This window comes from Passer domesticus, chromosome 36 (genome assembly GCF_036417665.1).
Source record: "Passer domesticus isolate bPasDom1 chromosome 36, bPasDom1.hap1, whole genome shotgun sequence".
NCBI lineage: Eukaryota > Metazoa > Chordata > Aves > Passeriformes > Passeridae > Passer > Passer domesticus.
In genome coordinates, this window is record NC_087509.1 from 102,835 (window position 1) to 127,815 (window position 24,981).

At 54.0% G+C, this 24,981-nt stretch overlaps 3 protein-coding genes across 3 annotated transcripts; 2 read left to right on the forward strand and 1 right to left on the reverse strand.

Moving 5' to 3' along the window:
- The first annotated feature begins 258 nt into the window (after positions 1-258).
- PIP4P1 (phosphatidylinositol-4,5-bisphosphate 4-phosphatase 1) lies at positions 259-7,097 on the forward strand. The gene is given in 8 exon segments (XM_064402227.1): positions 259-414; positions 579-742; positions 1,645-1,751; positions 2,628-2,733; positions 3,432-3,484; positions 3,573-3,663; positions 4,340-4,399; positions 4,401-7,097. Coding segments are annotated over 8 exon segments (729 nt in total). The 5' UTR covers positions 259-350; the 3' UTR covers positions 4,485-7,097.
- On the reverse strand, positions 5,494-14,240 carry APEX1 (apurinic/apyrimidinic endodeoxyribonuclease 1). Its single transcript, XM_064402214.1, is given in 6 exon segments — positions 5,494-9,367; positions 11,575-11,767; positions 12,927-13,028; positions 13,030-13,085; positions 13,189-13,283; positions 14,209-14,240. Coding segments are annotated over 6 exon segments (993 nt in total). The 3' UTR covers positions 5,494-8,852.
- On the forward strand, positions 13,876-24,846 carry OSGEP (O-sialoglycoprotein endopeptidase). The gene is given in 14 exon segments (XM_064402225.1): positions 13,876-14,353; positions 14,430-14,549; positions 16,340-16,425; positions 16,427-16,516; positions 17,317-17,412; positions 17,506-17,555; positions 18,468-18,546; positions 19,429-19,494; positions 22,141-22,194; positions 22,196-22,232; positions 22,326-22,401; positions 22,483-22,581; positions 22,659-22,778; positions 23,851-24,846. Coding segments are annotated over 13 exon segments (1,008 nt in total). The 5' UTR covers positions 13,876-14,238; the 3' UTR covers positions 22,699-22,778; positions 23,851-24,846.
- The last annotated feature ends 135 nt before the right edge of the window (positions 24,847-24,981 follow it).

The following is a 24,981-nucleotide window of genomic DNA, read 5'->3' on the forward strand; positions in this document are numbered from 1 at the left end:
GGGAAGCGGGGGGAAGTCACGTGGGGGCGGGGGCGGCCAATGGGAGCGCGGGGAGGGGAGCCCGGAAGCGTTGCCCGGCAACGAGACGGGAAGGGCGTCACGTGGTGCCGGCGGGCCAATGGCAGCGCGGGGAGGGCAGCCCGGAAGCGTTGCCCGGCAACGAGACGGGGAAGGGCGCGTCACGTGGTGCCGGCGGGCCAATGGCAGCGCGGGCCGCGCTGAGGCGAGGCGTCACGTGACGGCGCCGGGCCAATGGCGGCGCGCGGCGGGCGGCGGGCGCCGCGGCGCCGCCCTCACGTGACCGCGCCGGGCCAATCGGCGCGCGGGGGGGCGTGGCCGGGCGCGCTGTCATGGCGGACGGGGAGCGCTCGCCGCTGCTGCCGCCCGAGGCGGGGCCGGGCCCGGGCGGGGCCGGTGAGAGGGGGCGGAGCCGCCCGCGCGGGGGGGGGCGTGGTCTAACCTCGGGGGGAGGGGCCGTGTTTTCCCCTCAGGGGGGCGTGGTTAACCCTCCAGGGGCGTGGCCCGGGTGATTTGTGGGCGTGGCCCGCCCTGAGGGCTCCCCCCTCCCTCATTGGCAGGCGGCGCGGGCGAGGCCCCGCCCCCTTACTCGCCATTGGGCAGCCCCGAGGCGGCGGGGGCGGGGCCTCCGGCGGTCACGTGCCGCGTGTGCCAGCGGCCAATCAGCGTCGAGGGGAAGGCGCACCAGCACGTGGTCAAGTGCGGGGGGTGTGGCGAGGCCACGGTGAGGGGGCGGGGCCTCCCGGGGGGGCGGGGCCTGGCGGGGAAGGGCGCGGAGGGGGCGGGGCCTGAGCGGGGCGGGGTTTGGGGCGTGAGGGGCGGGGCTTAATGTGTGTGGGGCGGGGTTTTGGGGTTTGGGGCGCGGTTTAAGGTGCGAGGGGCGGGGCTTAATGTGTTTAGGGCGGGGTTTGTGGTGTGGGGGCGTGGTTTGAGGGTGAGGGGCGGGGTTTAATTTGTGGGGCGGGGTTTCTGTGTTTGGGGCGGGGTTTCTGTGTTTGGGGCGGGGTTTTTGTGTTTGGGGCGGGGTTTTTGTGTTTGGGGCGGGGTTTTTGTGTTTGGGGCGGGGTTTCTGTGTTTGGGGCGGGGGTTTCTGTGTTTGGGGCGGGGTTTTTGTGTTTGGGGCGGGGTTTTTGTGTTTGGGGCGGGGTTTGATGTGTTTGGGGCGTGGTTTCTGTGTTTGGGGCGGGGTTTCTGTGTTTGGGGCGGGGTTTCTGTGTTTGGGGCGTGGTTTCTGTGTTTGGGGCGTGGTTTCTGTGTTTGGGGCGGGGTTTTTTGTGTTTGGGGCGTGGTTTCTGTGTTTGGGGCGTGGTTTCTGTGTTTGGGGCGTGGTTTCTGTGTTTGGGGCGGGGTTTCTGTGTTTGGGGCGTGGTTTCTGTGTTTGGGGCGTGGTTTCTGTGTTTGGGGCGGGGGTTTTTGTGTTTGGGGCGTGGTTTCTGTGTTTGGGGCGTGGTTTCTGTGTTTGGGGCGGGGTTTTTGTGTTTGGGGCGGGGTTTTTGTGTTTGGGGCGTGGTTTCTGTGTTTGGGGCGGGGTTTCTGTGTTTGGGGCGGGGTTTCCCGGTTTGGGGCGGGGCTGGCGGGGCGGGGGGGCGTGTCCCGGCTGAGGCCCCGCCCCCCGCGCGGCGGCAGCCAATCAGGACGGCCCCCGGCGGGAAGAAGTACGTGCGGTGCCCCTGTAACTGCCTGCTGGTGTGCCGCGCCTCGGCCCAGCGCATCGCCTGCCCCCGCCCCTACTGGTGAGACTGGTTTGTACTGGTTTGTACTGGGAGGGGACTGGGGGCGACTGGGAGGGGGTTTGGGGTCACTGGTTTGTACTGGGAAGGGATTGGGGGGGGCTGGGAGGGATTTGTGGGGGGTTTGGAGGTCACTGGTTTGTACTGGGAGGGGATTGGGGGTCACTGGTTTGTACTGGGAGGGGATTGGGGGTCACTGGTTTGTACTGGGAGGGTCTGGGAAGGGATTGGGGGGGACTGGGAGGGACTGGTTTATACTGGGAGGGGACTGGGAGGGACTGGTTTATACTGGGAGGGGATTGGGGGGCACTGGGTTATACTGGGAGGGACTGGGAGGGGATTGGGGGGGACTGGGAGGGGGTTTGGGGGTCACTGGTTTGTACTGGGAGGGGATTGGGGGGCACTGGTTTGTACTGGGAGGGTCTGGGAGGGGATTGGGGGGGACTGGGAGGGGGTTTGGGGGTCACTGGTTTATACTGGGAGGGGGTTTGGGGGTCACTGGTTTGTACTGGGAGGGGGTTTGGGGGTCACTGGTTTGTACTGGGAGGGGGTTTGGGGGGTCACTGGTTTATACTGGGAGGGGGTTTGGGGGTCACTGGTTTATACTGGGAGGGGGTTTGGGGGTTACTGGTCCATACTGGGAGCCATACTGGGGTCACTGGTCCGTACTGGGAGGGGGTTTGGGGGTCGCTGGGTTATACTGGTCCATACTGGTCCGTACTGGGAGGGGGTTTGGGGGTTACTGGTCCACACTGGGAGCACTGGGAGGGCTCACTGGGTTATACTGGTCCATACTGGGAGGGGTCAGTGGTCCGTACTGGTCCGTGCTGGGGGCGCGGGGCGGCCCCGCCCCCTCCCAGTCTGACCCAGTGCTCCCAGTAAGCGAATCATCAACCTGGGCCCGGTGCAGACGGGCGCGCCCAGCCCCGACCCCGCCCCCGGGGGCGTGCGCGTGGCCTGCGCCCACTGCGGGGGGCCCTTCCTGGTGAGCCCCGCCCCCCGGACACGCCCACCTCATTGCGCATGCGTGGACACGCCCCCTTTGCGTCTGCACCCGCCCCTTTTGTCTCCATCTCCTGTTTGTGGCCACGCCCCCTTCCATCTCATTGGTCTCACTGCGGGGTGCCCTTCCTGGTGAGCCCCGCCCCCCCAGGACACGCCCACCTCATTGTGTATGCATGGACACGCCCCCTTCCCGATAACACATCCCTTTGTTGCCACGCCCCCTTGGTAACCACATCCCTTTAGTGGCCACGCCCCCTTTTCAACTCATTGTACACTGTCCCTTCCTGGCGAGACACGCCCCCCTTCTGGCCACGCCCACCTCATTATGCATGCGTGGACACACCCTCTTCCTGACCACGCCCACTCTTATAACCATATCCCCTTTGTGGCCACGCCCCTTTCCTTTCATTACCCCCACTGTGCCCGCCCCTTTTGGCTGACCACGCCCCAAACTCTTAAGCCCCTCCCCTTAAAGCCCCACCCTTCAAACCCCCTCCCACTTTAAGCCCCTCCCATCAAAACCACACCCACTTCAGCCCCACACACTTTAGCCCCTCCCATTAAAAGTAATTCCCCTTTAGGCTCCTCCCCTTGAAGCCCCGCCCCTTAACCCTTTCCCCTTTAGCCCCGCCCCCCTCCTTAGCCCCGCCCCCTGCTGAGCCCCGCCCCTTTCCGCAGTGGGCGGAGCTCCCCGAGCGCTCGCTGGCGCGCTGCCCGCACTGCCGCAAGGTGTAAGTCAAGCCCCGCCCCCTTTTCCGGGAGGCCACGCCCCCCTCGGCGCTGTGGCGTGGCCCCCGCGGAGTGACCACGCCCCCCCAGGTCCGCCATTGGCCGGCGCTTCCCGCGGCGACGCTGCCTCTGCTGCCTATTGGCCGGGCTGGTGATGGGCGGGGCCGCGGCCGGGCTGGCGGTGAGGGGCGGGGGCCAGGGGAAAGGGGGCGGGGCTAACTGCAGTTTCTCAGTGGGTGGGGCTAAAAGGGGGAGGAGCTTAAGTGGGTGGGGTTTAAATTGGTGGGGGTTAAGTGGGTGGGGCTTAAAGGGGGGCGGGTTGAAGGGGCGTGGCTTAAGTGGGGAGTGGTTTTAGAGGACGGGGCTTAAGTGGGCGGGGCTTTAAGGGGAGGAGCTTTGAGGGGTGTGGCTTAAGTGGGTGGATCTTTAAGTGGGGTGGGGTTAAGTGGGCGGGGCTTCAAGAGGGATGGGAGGAAAGGGGTGTGGCTTAAATGGGTGTGGCTTAAGTGGGAGTGGCTTAAAGGGGTGGGGCTTTAATTGGGAGGGACTCAAGGGGGTGTGGCTTAAATGGGAGTGGTCTAAAGGGGTGGGGTTTCAAGTGGGCGTGGCTTAAATGGGTGGAGCTTTTAGGGGTGGGGCTTAAAAGGGGAGTGGCTTTTAACCAAGGGCATTTAAGGGGTGGGGCTTAAGCGGGTGTGGCTTAAAGTGGGAGGGGCCAGAATGGGATTAACTGGGAGGAGGGCGTGGCCTAAAGCTCCCCCCAAAAGGGGGCGTGGCCGCAAAACAGGGGCGGGGCTTCACCCTGCTGGGTGTGGGCGTGTCCCCGGCGGTGACCACGCCCCCTTGGCCCCGCCCAGGCCGGCACGTGGTGGCTGTGGCGCCGCGCCCGCTGGGCGCCGGCGGCGTGGGCGGCGCTGGGGGGCGGGCGCGGGGGCGTGTCTGCTCCGCGCCGCCTACTGGGGGCGGGTCCGCGTCAGCCAGCCCCTCCCACCGCGCGCCTGACCCCGCCCCCGCGCCGGGCACGCCCCCTTTCCCCCCGAGGGACACGCCCCCGCCGCCGCGGGACACGCCCCCGCCTCGTGGGACATGCCCCCGTCTCGTGGGACACGCCCCCTTTGTAATAGGAGGCGCCGGTGGGCGTGGCCTGCCCGCGGTGACCTCACCAAGCCACGCCCCTTCGGTATTTAATGATTTATCCCCTCCTGGCCCCGCCCCTCTGTCGTTTTCTGCATGGCCCCGCCCCCTCCCGCATGGCCCCGCCCCCCCGGTGTAGATAAGCCCCGCCCCCCCCGGTGTACAGCGGTATTTATTGTAAATAAACCCCAAATCGGCGCTTTTCACCCCAAAATTCCCGTTTATTCGCGCGGGGGGGGAGGGGCTTCCCTGAGGGGGCGGGGCCTGAGGGGGCGGGGCCGGGCAGCACCTGAGAGGCCCAAATTTGGGCGGTTTTGGGGAAATTTGGGGTAAAAATGAAGGTAGGGTGACCTTGTGGAGCTGGTGACGTCATCAAGACCCCAAATTTGGGGGAATTTGGGAAAATTTGGGGTAAAAACAAGGGTGGAGCACCATCTTGAGGATGATGACGTCATCCAGACCCAAATCTGGGAAATTTTGGGGGAATTTGGGGTAAAAAACGAAGGCAGGGCGCCATTGTGGAGCTTATGACGTCATCAAGACCCAAATTTGGGCGATTTTGGGGGAATTTGGGTAAAAACGAGGGCGGGGCGCCATCTTGGGGCTGATGACGTCATCAGCCCCCGAACCGGGGCGGTTTCAGGTCGGTTTTGGGTCAATTCCAGGCGATTTTGGGTCAGTTTGGGGCAATTTGGGATATTTTGGGTCAATTTTGGGACATTTTGGGTCAGCACCTGATTAAAACCAGACGGCGCCATCTTGGCTTTGATGACGTCATCACCGCCAGACTCCGAGCGATTTTTGAGCCAATTTCAGCCGATTTTTGGGGCGATTTTAAGACGATTTTGACCCAACCCCAACTCAGTCAAACGCTGGCTCGTTCCAAAGCGATTTTGGGCTAAATTGAGGCAAAATTGGGTCAAAACAAATCCAATTAAAAGCGTTTAGCTTCGAGTGATTCTGAGTGGATTTGAGCCGATTTTGGACCAAATTGGGCCAATTTTGGGCCAAAACCCATCCAACTAAAAAGGGATGGTGCCAAAAATTTTGAGTGGATTTAACCCAATTTTGGGGATTTGTTCCAAACCCGTTCTGGGCCAAAACGCGCCCAATCGAGAGCGTCTAACTTGGAGTGGTTTTGAGTGAATTTCAGCCAATTTTGGGCCAAATTGAGCCAAAACTGGGTCAAAACCCGTCCAATTAAAGGCGGCCAGCACCATCAATCTTCACCTTCAATTCTGAGTGAATTTAAGACAATTTTGAGCGAATTTGAGCCAATTTTGGGTCAAAACCCATCCAATTGAAAGCGGTTAATGCCATAAACTCAAACTTTGATTTCGAGCGAATTTCAGCCAATTTTGAGCGAATTGGAGCAAATTTTGGGCAAAATTGAACCAATTTTGGGTCAAAACCCATCCAATTAAAAGCGGTTAACGTCATGAACTCGAACTTCGATTTTGAGTGAATTTCAGCCAATTTTGAGTGAATTTGAACCAATTTTGAGCGAATTGGAGCAAATTTTGGGCGAAATTGAGCCAATTTTGGGCCAAAACCCATCCAATTAAAAGCCGTTAATGCCATGAACTCGAACTTACATTCTGAGCGAATTTCAGCCAATTTTGATCCAAATTGGGCCCATTTTGGACCAAAACCCATCCAATTAAAGGCCATCAATACCGTGGAAGTCGAATTTGGATTCTGAGCAAATTTCAGCCAATTTTGGTCCAAATTAGGCCCAATTTTGGGCCAAAATCCATCCAGTTAAAAGCGGTAACACCATCAAACTCAAACTTCAGTTTCGAGCACATTTAAACCAATTTTGAGTAAATTTAGGCCAATTTTGATCAAATTTGAGCCAATTTTGGGCCAGCACATGTTGAATTAAAACCGAACAACACCATCAATCTCCAACTTCGATTCTAAGCAAATTTCAGCCAATTTTGAGCAAATTTGAGCCAATTTTGGGCCGAAACACATCCAATTAAAAGCGGTCAACACCATCAATTTCGGACTTCGATTCTGAGTGAATTTGAGCCAATTTTGGGCCAAATTGAGCCAAAACTGGGTCAAAACCCGTCCAATTAAAAGAGACCAACACCATCAATCTCCACCTTCAATTCTGAGTGAATTTAAGACAATTTTGAGCGAATTTGAGCAAATTTTGGGCAAAATTGAACGAATTTTGGGCCAAAACGCGTTGAATTAAAAGCGGTTAATACAATAAAACTCAAACTTCGATTTCGAGTGAATTTAGGCCGATTTTGACCAAATTTGAGCCGATTTTGTCCTGAAACCCATCCAATTAAAAACGGTTAACACCATCGAACTTGAACTTTGATTCTAAGTGAATTTAAGCCAATTTTGAGTGAATTCAAGACAATTTCGGGCCAAAACACGTCAAATTAAAACCGAACAACACCATCAATCTCCAACTTTGATTTCAAGCAAATTTGAGCATATTTTAAGCAAATTTGAGCCAATTTTGGGCCAAAACACGTCCAATTAAGACCGAACAACAGATCAAACTCCAATTTTGACCCAAATTACCTGAATTTAACCCCAATTCAGCGCCTAGACCGCCAGCAGCGCGGTGATGGGGCAGTGGTCGCTGCCCTGCACGGCGCTGCGGATCTTGCAGTCGCACAGCGCGCCCAGCAGCCGCCGCGACAGCACGGCGTAGTCCAGCCGCCAGCCCACGTTGCGCGTCTCGTTTTGGGCTGGTTTCACCCAATTTTGGTGATTTGTTCCAAACCCATTCTGGGCCAAAACGCGCCCAATCGAGAGCGTCTAACTTGGAGTGGTTTTGAGTGAATTTCAGCCAATTTTGTGCCAAATTGAGCCAAAATTGGGTCAAAACCCGTCCAATTAAAGGTGGCCAACACCATCAATCTTCACCTTCAATTCCGAGTGAATTTAAGACAATTTTGAGCGAATTTGAGCCAATTTTGGGTCAAAACCCATCCAATTGAAAGCGGTTAATGCCATAAACTCAAACTTTGATTTCGAGCGAATTTCAGCCAATTTTGAGCGAATTGGAGCAAATTTTGGGCAAAATTGAACCAATTTTGGGTCAAAACCCATCCAATTAAAAGCGGTGAACGTCATGAACTCGAACTTCGATTTTGAGTGAATTTCAGCCAATTTTGAGTGAATTTGAGCCAATTTTGAGCGAATTGGAGCAAATTTTGGGCGAAATTGAGCCAATTTTGGGCCAAAACCCATCCAATTAAAAGCCGTTAATGCCATGAACTCGAACTTACATTCTGAGCGAATTTCAGCCAATTTTGATCCAAATTGGGCCCATTTTGGACCAAAACCCATCCAATTAAAGGCCATCAATACCGTGGAAGTCGAATTTGGATTCTGAGCAAATTTCAGCCAATTTTGGTCCAAATTAGGCCCAATTTTGGGCCAAAATCCATCCAGTTAAAAGCGGTAACACCATCAAACTCAAACTTCAGTTTCGAGCACATTTAAGCCAATTTTGAGTAAATTTAGGCCAATTTTGACCAAATTTGAGCCAATTTTGGGCCAGCACATGTTGAATTAAAACCGAACAACACCATCAATCTCCAACTTTGATTCTAAGCAAATTTCAGCCAATTTTGAGCAAATTTGAGCCAATTTTGGGCCGAAACACATCCAATTAAAAGCGGTCAACACCATCAATTTCGGACTTCGATTCTGAGTGAATTTGAGCCAATTTTGGGCCAAATTGAGCCAAAACTGGGTCAAAACCCGTCCAATTAAAAGAGACCAACACCATCAATCTCCACCTTCAATTCTGAGTGAATTTAAGACAATTTTGAGCGAATTTGAGCCAATTTTGGGCAAAATTGAACGAATTTTGGGCCAAAACGCGTTGAATTAAAAGCGGTTAATACAATAAAACTCAAACTTCGATTTCGAGTGAATTTAGGCCGATTTTGACCAAATTTGAGCCGATTTTGTCCTGAAACCCATCCAATTAAAAACGGTTAACACCATCGAACTTGAACTTTGATTCTAAGTGAATTTAAGCCAATTTTGAGTGAATTCAAGACAATTTCGGGCCAAAACACGTCAAATTAAAACCGAACAACACCATCAATCTCCAACTTTGATTTCGAGCAAATTTGAGCATATTTCAAGCAAATTTGAGCCAATTTTGGGCCAAAACACGTCCAATTAAGACCGAACAACAGATCAAACTCCAATTTTGACCCAAATTACCTGAATTTAACCCCAATTCAGCGCCTAGACCGCCAGCAGCGCGGTGATGGGGCAGTGGTCGCTGCCCTGCACGGCGCTGCGGATCTTGCAGTCGCACAGCGCGCCCAGCAGCCGCCGCGACAGCACGGCGTAGTCCAGCCGCCAGCCCACGTTGCGCGCCCGCGCCCCGCCCAGGTAGGTCCAGAAGGTGAAGGCGCCGCGCGCCTCGGGGTACAGGTGCCGGAAGGAATCCACGAAGCCGGCGGCCAGCAGCCGGCCGAAGCCTTCCCGCTCCTGCGGCGTGAAGCCGGGGCTGGCGCGGTTGGCGCGCGGGTGGCACAGGTCGATCTCGGCGTGCGCCACGTTGAGGTCGCCGCAGAGCAGCACGGGCTTGCGGGCGTCCAGGCGCCGCAGGAAGTCGAGGAAGGCGGCGTCGAAGCGCTGCCGCGGCTCCAGGCGCACCAGGCCCCGGCCCGAGTTGGGCACGTAGGCCGAGACCACGAAGAGCGAGGGGAACTCGGCCGTCACCACGCGGCCGTCCACGTCGTGCTCGGGGTCACCTGGGACAGGGGAGGGAGCGCAGTGGGTCGGGAGGGACTGGGAGCGACTGGGAGTGGGATTGGGGGGGACTGGGAGAGGATTGGGAGCAACTGGGAGGAGATTCAGAGGGGTTGTGAGGGACTGGGAGGGACTGGGAGTGGATTGGGAGGGACTGGGATGTACTGGGATGGATTAGAAGGGGACTGGGAGAGACTGGGAGGGGATTGGAGGAACTGGGAGGAGATTCGGAGGGGTTGTGAGGGACTGGGAGGGACTGGGAGTGGATTGGGAGGGACTGGGATGTACTGGGATGGATTAGAAGGGGACTGGAACGGACTGGGAGGGGATTGGAGGAACTGGGAGGGGATTGGGAGGGACTGGGAGGGGACTGGGAGGGGATTGGAGGAACTGGGAGGGGATTGGGAGGGACTGGGAGAGAATTAGGAGGGACTGGGAGAGAATTGGGAGGGACTGGGAGGAGATTCGGAGGGGTTGTGAGGGACTGGGAGGGACTGGGAGTGGATTGGCAGGGACTGGGAGGGAACTGGAGAGGATTGGGAGGGACTGGGATGGATTAGAAAGGGACTGGGAGGGACTGGGAGGGGATTGGGAGGGACTGGGATGGATTAGAAGGGGACTGGGAGGGACTGGGAGGTGATTGGAGGAACTGGGAGGGGACTGGGAGGGACTGGGAGAGAATTGGGAGGGACTGGGAGGAGATTCGGAGGGGTTGTGAGGGACTGGGAGGGACTGGGAGTGGATTGGCAGGGACTGGGAGGGAGCTGGAGAGGATTGGGAGGGACTGGGATGGATTAGAAAGGGACTGGGAGGGAATTGGGAGGGACTGGGAGAGAGCTGGGAGAGGATTGGGAGGGGATTGGGAGGGATTGGAAAGGACTGGGAGAGGACTGGGAGGGATTGGGAGTGACTGGGAAGGATTGGGAGCAACTGGGAGGGGATTCAGAGGGATTGGGAGGGACTGGGAGCGACTGGGAGGGATTGGGAGTGGATTGGGAGGGACTGGGAGAGGACTGGGAGGGACTGGGAGGGAGTGGGAGGGGACTGAGCAGACTGGGAAAGGTTTGGAACGGCTCGGGGGTGATTTTGGGGCTGGTTGTTGTGATTTTGGGGCTGCTTGGAGTGATCTTGGGGCTGTTGGGGGTGGTTTTGGGGTGGTTTGGGGTAATTTTGGGGCTGTTTGGGGTGATTTTAGGGGTGGTTTGGGGTGTTTTTGAGGCAGTTTGGGGTGATTTTGGGGCAGTTTTGTTGCAATTTCAAGGCGATTTTGGGCCGACAAATTTGTGCAATTCCAGAACAGTTCTGGGGCTGTTTTTGGGGTGATTTTGAGGCAGTTTGAGATGATTTTGGGGTGGTTTGGGGTGATTTTGGGGCAGTTTGGAGTGATTTGGGGGCAGTTTTGGGGCGATTTCAGGCCGATTTTGGACCGACAAATTTGTGCAATTCCAGGACAATTCCGGGCTCTTTTTGGAGTGATTTTGGGGTGGTTTTAGGGTGTTTGCAGTGTGGTTTGGGGTGATTTTGGGGCAGTTTGGGGGTGGTTCCGGGGCAGTTTGATGTGATTTTGAGGCAGTTTGGGGCGTTTTGTGGCATTTTTGGCACGATTTCAAGCAGATTTTGGGTCGATACATTAAGCTGATTTCATGGCCGTTTTTGGGGTGATTTTAGGGTGGTTTGGGGCGGTTTGGGGTGTTTTTGAGGCAGTTTGGGGTGATTTTGGGGCGGTTTGTGGTGATTTTGGGGCTGTTTGTTGTGATTTTGGGTAATTTTGGGGCAGTTTGGGGTGATTTTGGGGCGATTTTGGGTCAGTAGGTTTGGGTAATTTCAGGGCTGTTTTTGGGGCGATTTCAGGGCAGCTTGGGGTGATTTTGGGGCGGTTTTGGGGTGATTTTGGGTAATTTTGGGGTGTTTTTGGGGCAGTTTTGGTGCAATTTTAAACCGATTTTGGACCGACAAATTTGTGCAATTCCAGGACAATTCCGAGGCTGTTTTTGAGGTGATTTTTAGGCAGTTTGAGGTGATTTTGGGGTGGTTTGGGGCCGTTTAGGGTGATTTTGTGGTAGTTTGGGATAATTTTGGTGTGATTTTGGGGCAGTTTGGTGTGATTTTGGGGTGGTTTGGCGTGATTTCAAGCCGATTTTGGGCTGACTGATTCGTGCGATCCCGGGGCCATTTTTGGGGCGATTTTTGGGCGGTTCGGGGCTCTCACCGATGCCGTAGGTGACGTCCAGCGGCTCGGTCTTGGCCAGCAGCCCCACGCCGCTGTAGCCCGGCCGGTCCTTGGCGCTGGACCAGAACTGGTGGGGCAGCCCCGGCAGCGCCCGCACCTCGGGGGGCACGGCCGACACGGCACACTTGGTCTCCTGCAGGCACAGCACGTCCGGGGCCTCCTCCTGCACCCACTGGGTACCCAAAACACGAAAAAACGGTGAAAAAACAGCCAAAAACATAAAAAAAGGTAAAAAACTGGACAAAAATACCTAAAACCAGTGGAAAACGGCCCAAAATAACCCCAAAAACACCCCAAAAGAGTGAAAAACCCTTCCTGTACCCACTGGTGAGAAAGAATCCCAAATAGTAAAAAATTGTGCTAAAAAACCCCAAATCAGTGAAAAACGGTACTAAAATACCACAAAACAGTAAAAACGGCCCAAAATAACCCCCAAACCACCCCAAAACTGTGAAAAACCTTTTCTGTATTCACTGGGGAACCAAAGTAACCAAAAATGTTAAAAATCCCACCTAAATTAACCTGAAATTAAAGAAACGCTACTGAAATACCCAAAATCGGTGAAAAACTGCACTAAAATATCCAAAAATGGAGAAAAACTGCCCAAATATACCCCAAAAAAGTGAAAACCCTTCCTGCACCCATTGGGGAACAAAATACACAAAAGTGGTGATAAACTGCACTAAAATATCTGAAAATGGTTAAAAAGAGTACGAAAATATCCAAAAATGGTGAAAAAGTGTGTTAAAATACCCAAAAAATGGTGAAAAACAGGCCAAAATCACTCCAAAACGGTGAAAAATCCTTCCTGTAGTTACTAGGGACCTAAATCACAGAAAAATCGTGAAAAGCTGACCAAAAATAACAAAAAGTGATACAAAGTATAAAAGCTCTCCAAAAATTGTGAGAAATGTAGAGAAATGCCCAAAAACGGCGAAAAGGCGAAAAACTGCCCCAAAATAAACCCGAAATGGTGAAAAAAATCCTCCACTCACTAGGGACCCCAAAAAATCCCCGAATATAGTAAAAACTACTCAAAATCACCACAAAATGATAAAATACCCTCCCAAATTAACGTAAAATGATAAAAAATCATCCAAAATTAACTCAATATTGTAAAAAACTTTCCAAAATTAACCCAAGATGGTAAAAAATTGTCAAAAATTAACCCAAAAAACGGTTAAATATTATCCGAAATTTATCCAAAATGATAAAAAAATCATCCAAAATTGACCCAAAATGGTATAAAAAAAACCCTCCAAAACCGGTGGTTGGCCCCTCCCACACCCCCACAAGCCCCTCCCACACCCCACAAGCCCCGCCCCTCTCACCTGGGCCCCGCCCTTGCGCAGCCACGCCCTCAGCCCGTCCACGTTCCATGACGTCACCTTGAGCGTCCAGCGCCGCCCATCGGGCGTGGCCTCGCGGGTGGGGCGGGTCCTCGTAGGGCGGGGCCGGCGACGCCTTGGGAGCCTTGGCGGGGGCGGGGCCTGCGGGGATGGCGGTTTGTACCGGTTTATACTGGTTTATACTGGTTTATATTGATTTATACTGGTTTATACTGGTTTATTTTGTTTTATTTTGGTCACTCACCGGCCTCGTCCCCGCTCCCGTTCTCCTCCTTCTTCTTCCGCGCTTCGGCATGGCGCTGGCCCCGCCCCTTCCGCCGCTGGACACGCCCCTCCGGCCTTCAAGCCTCGCCCCTGGAGCCAATCAGAGCGCGCCGTGGCTTCAGCACCCGCCTCCCCCTCACAGCGCAGCCAATCAGAGCGGCGCCTCCCCTCACGCAGCGGCAGCCAATCAGCGCCCGCCGCCGCCACGTGCGGCCCTGGGGGCGGGACCGGGGGGCCCGAACCGGCTCCGAACGGGCCCGAACCGGGAGCGATCGGGTCCGAACCGGCTCCGAACGGGCTCCGATCCCGCCCTCTGCGCTCCCTCTCACCCCCGCCGGCTGTCAATCATTTCCCTCAGTGACCAATCACCGCCCGTCCTTCTCCCGGTTAAACCCGCCCCCCTCCTCCTCAGCGCTCTGCCGCCCGCCAATCAGGGCGCGCCGTGCCTCAGCGCGCGGAGCCAATCAGAGCGCGCCGTACCTCAGCGAGCGGGACCAATCAGAGCGCGGAGTACCTCAGGAACGGGGCCAATCAGGGCGCGCCGTGCCTCAGCGCGCGGGGCCAATCAGAGCGCGGAGTACCTCAGGACCGGGACCAATCAGAGCGCACCGTGCCTCAGGAGCGGGACCAATCAGGGCGCGCCGTGCCTCAGCGCACGGGGCCAATCAGAGCGCGGAGTACCTCAGGACCGGGACCAATCAGAGCGCGCCGTGCCTCAGCGCGCGGGGCCAATCAGAGCGCGGAGTACCTCAGACCGCGGGGCCAATCAGGGCTCGCCGTGCCTCAGGCGCGGGGCCAATCAGCGGCGGCGGCGGGAGCGGCGCGAGCGGCTCCGCGCGCGGGAAGCCTGAGGGGGATGCTCGGCGAGGGGGCGTGGCCGGAGCCGGAAACGCTCACGGAGGAGGAGGAGGAGAAGGCGGGAAGCGGAAGTGACGCAGCGGAGCGGCGGGAGCGGGCGCCGTGAGGGAGCGGCGGGAGCGGAGCGGCGGCGTGACGTCACCCCGCGGGGCAGCGCCACCGGCGTGACGTCATGCCGACCGTGCTGGGCCTGGAGGGCTCCGCCAACAAGGTGGGGGCGGGGGTGGTGCGCGACGGCGCCGTCCTCAGCAACCGCCGCGCCACCTACGTCACGCCGCCGGGACACGGTGACGTCACTGCCCCCTCCCCGCTCCTCCGCCGTGCCCGGTGGTGCCGCCGGTGCTGACGTCATTCCCCCCGCAGGGTTCGCCCCCGGGCCCACCGGGCGGCACCACCGGGCGGCGCTGCTGGGGCTGGTGCGGGCGGCGCTGAGCGAGGCCGGGGTGGGGCCCGAGGACATCGACGGCGTGGCCTTCACCAAGGGTACGGACCGGGAACGGCACCGGGAACGGCGCCGGGACCCCACAGAACCCTTATAAACCCTACAGACCCCATAGAAACCCCACAGACCCCATAGATCCGTCACAGGCCCCACAGATCCGTTATGGCCCCACAGATCCCATACAGGCCCCACAGATCCCTTACAGGCCCCACAGATCCGTTATGGCCCCACAGATCCGTTATGGCCGCACAGATCCCTTACAGGCCCCACAGATCCCATACAGGCCCCACAGATCCATTACAGGCCCCACAGATCTGTCCCCTATAAACCCCACAGAGAGGCGCTATAGAGCCTATCGGCACCACAGACCCCATAGAGACCCCACAGAATTTCTATGGACCCCACAGACCCCATAGAGAGCCTACAAACCCCATGGATCCCTTATGGACCCCACAGACCCCACAGATCTCCTGTGGACCCCGTAGAGCCTCTATAGAGCCCGCACAGAGCTCGCAAACCCCATAGAGACCCCATAGGCCCCCACAGACCCCACAGATTTCCTACGGACCCCACAGACCCCATAGAGACCCCACAGACCCCCTGTAGACCCTATTGAGACCCTACAGGGCCTCCAGACCCCACAGAGACCCCACAAATCTTCTACAGATCCCTTAGAGACCCCCACAGACCCCATGGATCTGGGTTTTTGGGGTTCCCGTTTGGATTTTCAGCTTCCCTTTGGGGTTTCTGGGGTTCCCACGGGGTTTTTGGGGTTCTCATTGGGGTTGTTTGGGGTTCCCATTGAGGTTTTGTGGATTTTTTTGGGGGGGGTTTTGCGGGGTTTTTTGGGGTATTTTGGACCCTCCCACTCCCCCTGGGGGGGACTTGGACGCTCCCACTCACCCCAGGGGTGGATTTGGGGGGGATTTTGGGGTGGTTTTTTTGGGTTTTGGGGTGGTTTGGGGTTTTTTTGAGTAGTTTTGGGGGGATTTTGGGGGTTTTGGGGCATTTCAGACCCTCCCACTCCTCCTGGGGAGGGGTCCCGGACCCTCCCATTCCCCTTGAGGGGGATTTGGACTCTCCCATTCATTCTGGGAGTGGAGTTTGGGTGGTTTTGGGGGGATTTTGTGGTTTTTGGGGCATTTCAGACCCTCCCATTCCCACCGGGGGTGTCCCGGACTCTCCCATTCATCCCGGGGGTGGATTTTAAGTGGATTTGGCGGGATTTTGGGGTATTTTGGGGGGATTTTGGGCTTTTCGGGGTGGATTTTGTGGTTTTTTGGGGGTCCCGGACCCTCCCATTCATCCCCGGGGGGGATTTGGACCCTCCCATTCACTTTGGGGGTGGATTTTGGGGTATTTTGGGGTCTTTGGGGTGGATTTTGGGTATTTTGGGGGTTTTCGGGTGGTTTTAGGGGTGGTTTTGGGGTGTTTTCGGGGTATTTTGGGTGGACTTTGGGGTTTTCGGGGTGGATTTTGGGGTTTTTAGAGTGACTTTGGGGTTTTTGGGTGAGTTTTGGGGTTTATTGGGGTGATTTTGGGTTATATTGGGGGGATTTTGTGTTTTCTGGGCGTTTTTTTGGGGTTTTCGGGGTGGGTTTTGGGGTGGATTTTGTGGTTTTTGATGTCCTGGACTCTCCCATTCACTTTGGGGGTGGATTTTGGGGGTTTTGGGGCGGTTTTTAGGGGGATTTTGGGGTATTTTGGGGTGGTTTTGGGGTATTTTGGGGGGGACTTTGGGGTTTTCGGGGTGGATTTTGCGGTTTTTGTGGTTCTTGGGGGTCCCGGCCCCTCCCACTGACCCCCGTGGGGGGTGTCCCCCCCCCCCCAGGCCCGGGCATGGGCTCCCCCCTGGCGGTGGTGGCGGCCGTGGCGCGGACGCTGGCGCAGCTCTGGGGGCGCCCCCTGCTGGCCGTTCAACCACTGCGTGGGGCACATCGAGATGGGGCGCGCCCTCGGCCCCGCCCCCGACCCCCTCGTGCTCTACGTCAGCGGCGGCAACACCCAGGTGGGGGCGGGGCCGGTGTCGCGACGTATCGCGACGGCGGGGGGCTGATATCGCGGGATATCGCGAGATATCGCGGTGATAGAGGGACAAAATGGCCGCTGTCGCGAGGATAGAGGCACAAAATGGCCGCTGTCACGAGGATAGAGGCACAAAATGGCCGCTGTCGCGAGGATAGAGGGATAAAATGGCCGGTATCCGCGGTATATCGCGACGGCGGGCGGTGATATCGCGGGGTATCGCGAGATGTCGCGGTGATAGAGGGACAAAATGGCGGCTATCGCAACAGTAGGGGGGATAAAATGGCAGATGTTGCGATGATAGAGGGACAAAGTGGCCGATGTTGTGATGATAAAGGGATAAAGTGGCTGATATCGTGATATATCATGACGATAGAGGGATAAAATGGCCGATATTGCAATGATAGAGGCACAAAATGGCGGCTGTCGTGACAATAGGGGGACAAAATGGCCGATATTGTGATGATTGGGGGACAAAATGGCCGATATTGCGATGATAAAGGGATAAAATGGCTGATATCGTGATATATCATGATGATAGAGGGGTAAAATGGTCGATATCGCAGCTATAGAGGCACAAAATGGCCGCTATCGCGACTATAGAGGCACAAAATGGCCGCTATCGCGACTATAGAGGCACAAAATGGCCGCTATCGCGACTATAGAGGCACAAAATGGCCGCTATCGCGACGATAGAGGCACAAAATGGCCGCTATCGCGACTATAGAGGTACAAAATGGCCGCTGTCGCGCGGCTATCGCGACAGGCCCCCGCCCCCCGCAGGTGATCGCCTTCGCGCGGCGCCGGTACCGGATCCTGGGCGAGACCCTGGACGTGGCCGTGGGCAACTGCATCGACCGATTGGCCCGGCTGCTGCAGGTGGGACACGCCCACCCCCGGAGGGACACGCCCACCCCCGGAGGGACACGCCCACCGGGCCACGCCCGCGCTGACCACGCCCCTCTCCCGCAGATCCCCAACGCGCCCAGCCCCGGCTACAACGTGGAGCAGCTGGCCAGGAGGTGGGGCCCGAAAACACCCGAAACGGGCCCAAAATGAGCCAAAAATGAGCCGAAACTGAGCCCCCGAAAACACCAGAAATGCGCCCAAAATGAGCCAAAAATGAGCCCAAAAATGAGCCCCAAAACCACCAGAAACGGGCCCAAAATGAGCCCAAAACTGAGCCCCGAAAACACTGGAATTGGGCCCAAAATGAGCCAAAAATGAGGCCAAAAATGAGCCCCGAAAACACCAGAAACGGGCCCAAAATGAGCCAAAAACGAGCCCGAAAATGAGCCCCGAAAACACTGGAATTGGGCCCAAAATGAGCCCAAAATGAGCCCGAAACTGAGCCCCAAAAACACTGGAATTGGGCCCAAAATGAGCCCGAAAGGAGCCCAAAAATGAGCCCCGAAAACACCGGAATTGGGCCCAAAATGAGCCCGAAAGGAGCCCAAAAATGAGCCCCGAAAACACCGGAATTGGGCCCAAAATGAGCCAAAAATGAGCCTGAAAATACCCCAAAGTGACCCCAAAACTGAGCACAAAAAATGATCTTAAAACCGCTGGAAATGGACCCAAAAATGAGCCCAAAAGTGGCCCCAAAAATGACCTCAGAGTGACCTCAAAATCTCCTGAAATGACCCCAAAATTGAACCTGAAATGGATTTCCAAAGTGACCCTAAAGCGACCACAAAATTGCCCCAAAATGACCCCAAAAATACCCCAAAAGTGACTCCAAAATCCCTAGAATTGGCCCCAAAAATGGTTCCGAAGTGATCCTAAATCCCCAAAGTGACCCCAAATCCCCCGAACTGACCCTAAATCCCCAAAGTGACCCCAAATCCCCAAATCTGACCCCAAATCCCCTGAATTCACCCCAGAGTGACCCCAAAATCCCAAATCTGACCCCAAATCCCCCCTCTGTCCCGCAGGGGCCGCCGGCTGCTGCCGCTGCCGTACGTGGTGAAAGGCCTGGACGTTTCCTTCTCGGGGCTGCTCTCCCACCTGCAGGTACCAAAAACCACCCCAAAATCACCCCAAAATCACCCAAAAACCACCCCAGAATCACCCGAAAAGTACAGGTATCAAACGCCCCAAAACTGCCCCAAAATTACCCCAAACTGACCCCAAAACCACCCCAAAGTGACCCCAAAACCCACCCCAAACTGTACAGGTACCAAAAACCCCAAAATCACCCAAAACTGACCCAAAACCCACCCCAAAACCCACCCCAAAACCCACCCAAAATTGTATGGGTACCAAAAACCCCAAAACCACCCCAAAACTGACCCAAGATCACCCAAAACTGACCCAAAACCCACCCCAAACTGTACAGGTACCAAAAACCCCAAAATCGACCCAAAATCACCCAAAACAGACCCAAAAGTGACCCCAAAACTGACCCCAAACCACATGGGCACCAAACACCCCAAAACCACCCAAAATGACCCCAAAACCACCCCAAAGTGACCTCAAACCATACAGGTACCAAAACCACCAAAACTGACCCAAAATCACCCAAAGACCACCTCAGAACCCAAAACTGACCTGAAATCGCCCCAAATGTGACCCCAAAACCCCAAAGCTGCCCCGATTTTGACCCCAAATTCCCGAATTTGACCCCAAATCCCCAAATCTGCCCAAATCTGCCCCAAATCTGCCCCAAATCTCCAATTTTGACCCCAAATTCCCGAATTTGATCCCAAAATCCCAAATCTGCCCCAAATTCCCGAATTTGACCCAAATCTGCCCCAAATCCCCGATTTTGATCCCAAAATCCCAAATCTGCCCCAAATTCCCGAATTTGACCCCAAAACCCCAAATCTGCCCCAAATTCCCGAATTTGACCCCAAAACCCCAAACCTGCCCCAAATTCCCCATTTTTCCCCCCAGGCCGTGACCCCAAAACTTTTGGCGTCGGGGGAGGCGACGCCCGAGGATCTCTGCTTCTCCCTGCAGGTCGCTAATTAGCGCTAATTAACGGGGCCGGGGGGGTGATTAATGGGGTTTGGGCTTAATTAATGGGGTTTTGGGGTTAATTAGTGGGGGTTAATTGGGGTTTGGGGTTAATTAATTTGGGGGTAATTAATGGGGTTTGGGGGTAATTAATGGGGGGTTTGGGGGGGTTAATTAGTGTGGGGGGGTTTAATTAATGGGGGTTTGGGGGTGATTAATTGGGGTTTGGGGCCATTTTTGGGATATTTTGGGGCTGTTTTTGGGATATTTTTTGTGCCATTTTTGGCCCATTTTGGGGCTGTTTTTGGGATATTTTTGTGCCATTTTTGGGATATTTTGGGGCTGTTTTTGGGATATTTTTGGGCCATTTTTCGGATCTTTTTATGCCATTTTTGGGATATTTTTGTGCTGGTTTTGAGACATTTTTGGGATATTTTTGGGATATTTCCAGGCCATTTTTTTGCCTATTTTTTGGTGATATTTTGGGGCCATTTCTGGGGTATTTTTGGGATATTTTTGGGGCATTTTTTTGCCTGTTCTTGGAGATATTTTGGTGCTGTTTTTGGGATATTTTTGGGATATTTTTATGCTGTTTTTGGGATATTGTGGGGCCGTTTTTGGGGCCGTTTTCGGGATATTTTTGGGGGCCGTTTTTGGGACATTTGTGGGATATTTTGGGGCCATTTTATACCCGTTCTTGGTGATATTTTGGGCCCATTTTTGGGATATTTTTGGGCTATTTTTTGCCTGGTTTTGGGATTTTTTTTTGCCTGTTTTTGGTGACATTTTTTGCCTGTTTTTGGGATCTTTTTAGGGTATTTTTGGGCCATTTTTTACCTGTTCTTGGTGATATTTTGGGGCCATTTTTGGGATATTCTTGTGGCCGTTTTCGGGATATTTTAGGGATATTTTGGGGCCATCTTTAACCTGTTTCTGGTGATATTTTGGGGCCGTTTCTAGGGTATTTTTGGGATATTTTTTGCCTGATTCTGATGATATTTTTGTGCATTTTTGGGCTATTTTGGGGCTGTTTTTGAGCCGTTTTTGGGGCCATTTTTGGGATATTTTGGGGCTGGTTTCGGGATATTTTTGGGATATTTTTGTGCCATTTTTAGGATATTTTTGGAATATTTCTGGGATATTTTGGGGCCGGTTTTTGGGACATTTCTTGGATATTTTGGGGCCATTTTTTGCCTGTTTCTGGTGATATTTTTTGCCTGTTTTGGGGATATTTTTGGACCTTTTTGGAATATTTTGGGGCCATTTTTTACCTGGTTTTTATGATATTTTGGGGCCATTTCTGGTTCATTTCTGGGCTGTTCCGGGTCCGTTTCTGACCCATTTTTGGGACATTTTTGTGCCGTTTTTGGGATATTTTTGTGCCGTTTTTGGTGATATTTTTGGGATATTTCTGGGATATTTTGGGGCTATTTTTGGGACATTTCTGGGATGTTCCGGGTCCGTTTCTGACCCATTTTTGGGTCCATTTTTTGGGATATTTTTGTGTCGTTTTTGGTGATATTTTTGGGTCCATTTTTGGGGTATTTCTGGGATATTTTGGGGCCATTTCTGGTTCATTTCTGGGCTGTTCCGGGTCCGTTTCTGACCCATTTTTGGGTCCATTTTTGGGATATTTTTGTGCTGTTTTTGGGGCCATTTATTGGGATACTTTTAGGATATTTTCAGGATATTTCGGGTCCATTTCTGACCCATTTTCAGGTCCATTTTTGGGATATTTTTGTGCCATTTTTGGTGATATTTTTGGGATATTTCTGGGATATTTTGGGGCCAGTTTTTTGCCCGTTTTGGTGATATTTTTTGCCTGTTTCTGGGACATTTCTGGGCTATTCTGGGTCCGTTTCTGACCCATTTTTGGGTCCATTTTTGGATATTTTTGTGCTGTTTTTGGGGCCATTTATTGGGATACTTTTAGGATATTTTCAGGATATTCCGGGTCTGTTTCTGACCCATCTTTGGGCCGTTTTTGGGATATTTTTGTGCCGTTTTTGGTGATATTTTTGGGACATTTCTTGGATATTTTGGGGCCATTTTTTGCCTGTTTCTGGTGATATTTTTTGCCTGTTTTGGGGATATTTTTGGGACCTTTTTGGAATATTTTGGGGCCATTTTTTACCTGGTTTTTATGATATTTTGGGGCCGTTTCTGGTTCATTTCTGGGCTGTTCCGGGTCCGTTTCTGACCCATTTTTGGGATATTTTTGTGCCGTTTTTGGTGATATTTTTGGGATATTTCTGGGATATTTTGGGGCCATTTCTGGTTCATTTCTGGGCTATTCGGGCGCGTTTCTGACCCATTTTTGGGTCCATTTTTGGGATATTTTTGTACCATTTTTGGTGATATTTTTGGGATATTTCTGGGATATTTTGGGGCCAGTTTTTGCCCGTATTTGGTGATATTTTTTGCCTGTTTCTGGTTCATTTCTGGGCTGTTCCGGGTCCGTTTCTGACCCATTTTTGGGATATTTTTGTGCCGTTTTTGGGACATTTTTGTGCCGTTTTTGGTGATATTTTTGGGATATTTCTGGGATATTTTGGGGCCGTTTCTGGTTCATTCCTGGGCTGTTCCGGGTCCGTTTCTGACCCATTTTCGGGTCCGTTTGGGGTGATTTTGGTCCATTCCCCCCCCCAGGAGACGGCGTTCGCCATGCTGGCCGAGGTCACCGAGCGCGCGCTGGCGCTGACCCCGGGCGCGGCACCTGCTGCTCGTGGGGGGCGTGGCCTGTGAGTGGGCGTGGCCTCACTTCTATGTAACCCCCTGATTTGCATGCGGGGGAGGAGCCATGCTCACCCTTGGCCACGCCCACCCGTTGCCAGGTAACCACCGGCTGCAGGAGATGCTACGGAGCATGTGCAGAGCCCGGGGGGCGGAGCTTTGCCCCGTGGACGACAGGTGAGGGCGGGGCCTGCTCCGGGAGGGGCGCGGCTTGCCTCGGGAGGGGGCGTGGCCCTCCCCTGACCTTTGACCCCGCAGGTATTGCATTGACAACGGCGCCATGATCGCCCAGGCCGGCTGCGAGATGCTGAGGGTGGGGCAGGTGACAGAGCTCAGCCAATCGGGGATCACGCAGAGGTCAGGGGGCGGGGCCACGGGTGGGGGCGGGGCCACACGGGGATTGACCTCTGACCTTTGACCTCTGGCCGCGGCAGGTACCGGACGGACGAGGTGGAGGTGACCTGGAGGGATTGAGGCGGCCACGCCCACTGTGGCCACGCCCACCTAATAAAAATCCCCACCCCCTTCATCGTGTGGCCACGCCTCTTTTTTTGGTGGCTCATGTCATTCAGTTGGTGGCCCCGCCCATCTAGGGAGAACCAATCAGCTTCTGATGCTCCTTGTCAATCACCAGCTGTGCTGTCAATCAATGCTGCAAGCCACGCCCCTTTCATTAGGTTTTAGTAATACCTTGTCTGTCAATCAATGCTGAGACACGCCCCTTTCATTATGTCACATTAATACCTTGTCTGTCAATCAAAACCTTCAAGCCACACCCCCTTCATTGGGTTATACTAATACATTAATACAAAATTTCCAAGCCACGCCCCTTGCATTGAGTTACATTATGCCGTACTTGTCAATCAAAACCTTCAAGCCACGCCCCTCACATTGGGTTGCATTAATCCCATACCTGTCAATCAAAACCCTCGAGCCACGCCCCTCACATTGGGTTGCATTAATCCTGTACCTGTCAATCAAAACCTTCACGCCACGCCCCTTGCTTTGAGGCACAGCAAAACCTTATCTGTCAATCAACATGTGGAAGTCACGCCCCCTCTGTCAGTCATGTCTTGTTTGCATAATACCACCCCTTTCCTGCCCGGCAGCCAATAGGATTGGTGGGCGGTGAACCGCCGGCCAATAGGAGCGCGAGGGGGCGTGGCTTTCCTGAGGGGGGCCTGGCTGGCGAAGGCGGGAGCGGCTCAGTCTGTGAGGGGCCGGCGCGGGGATCGCACGGGTGAGGGAGATGGCGGCTGTGGGGGAATGGAGCGGCTGTAGGGGCATGGAGCTCTGTCTGTGTGTCTGTCTGTCTGTCTGTCCGTGTTTCTATCGCGACATGCCGGCCCGTCGCGATCCCGACCCGCGTTCCCCCCGTCGCCGCCAGCCGCGGGCGCTCGGGGTTTTAGCGGCGTCGCAGAGCAGCGGCGGCGGCTCCTTCTTCACCCGGCGGGGCACGCACGGGGTGCTTCGGGGGCTCCGCCGGCATTTGGGGGGCCGCACAAACGCCCCGGGGGGGCTCCTCGGGATTAATTAATTAAATTGGGGAGGCGTTAATTAATTGGGGAAGGATTAATTGGGCGCTCCCGCTTCCGTCCCGCTCTGACTCCGCTTCTCTCCCCTCAGGCGGAGCCGCCGGCGGGAAACGCCTCCTGGAGGATCTCTGCTGTATAACTTCCTTTTTTGGATATTTGTATTTATTTATTTTTAATATATATATATTTGGGTTTTTTTTCCTATTTTTTAAGGGCTTTTTACGTCTTTTTTTGCTTAACCTTTAGATTCTCAACTCATTTTCCCTCACGATTCGCCCCCGCCGCCACGTGTCCCCCCCGTCCTCCCCCGCAGATCTAATTTCTTGTACTTTAATCCATATCTTAAAACCGATTTAAGGATTTTTCATTAATTTGTAAATTTCGGTGGAATTTTTAAGCTTTTTTACCCCTCTTGGGATAATTTTTCCCCTCAGGAAGGAGCCTCTTGCCGCTGTAAAATTAGTTTTAAACCTTTAATTTACATTTTTTAATTAGGTTTTCCCTTCGAAGAACAATTTTCGCGTTTTTAGTTAACAATTCTTTTTATTTTTGACGAGTTTTCGGAGGTTTTTGGCCTAATTTATGGGAGTTTACCCTCAGATTTCTCCCCTCAGGATTCGCCTCCACCCCTCACGCGTTCTCCCTCTTTTTTAACGTTACCTAAACTTAAAACACATTAAAATACAAAACTATAAAACCTTTCTGAGGAAGTTTACCTCCTAATTATTATTTTTAATAGATTTTACTTTTTTTTTTAAATCTCTTCCACTATTCCCTGTCCGTGCTGGGAAAACACCAAAAAAAGCGATTTTATCCCTTTATTTTCTATTTTTATTTTTCGCTATCCTCGGTCTCACCGTTTCCAGTGAGGTTTTGGGCTTTTCACTCTTTAAATTTTGTTTTTTCGGGTTTTTAAATATTTTTATTTTACGTGTGTATATAAATGATATAACATTTTGTTTTACATAGCTATTTTATTGATCGCTGGAATAAATACCGCTCCACCGTGCAATTTCCCTCGGGTTTTATGAGGGACGAAAGCTAAAACTTATTTATTTCAATATTTTTAAATAAAACCGCAAACCTTTGTGCCGAGTCCAGCCGTGAGGGGGGAGCGGGAGGGGCGGGGCCAAGCCGCGGCGGGAAGACTGATGGGCGTGGTTTTACCTTAAAAGGAAACGCGAGCCCGCCTTTATGGGTGGAGTTTGCCCTTAATTGGCAA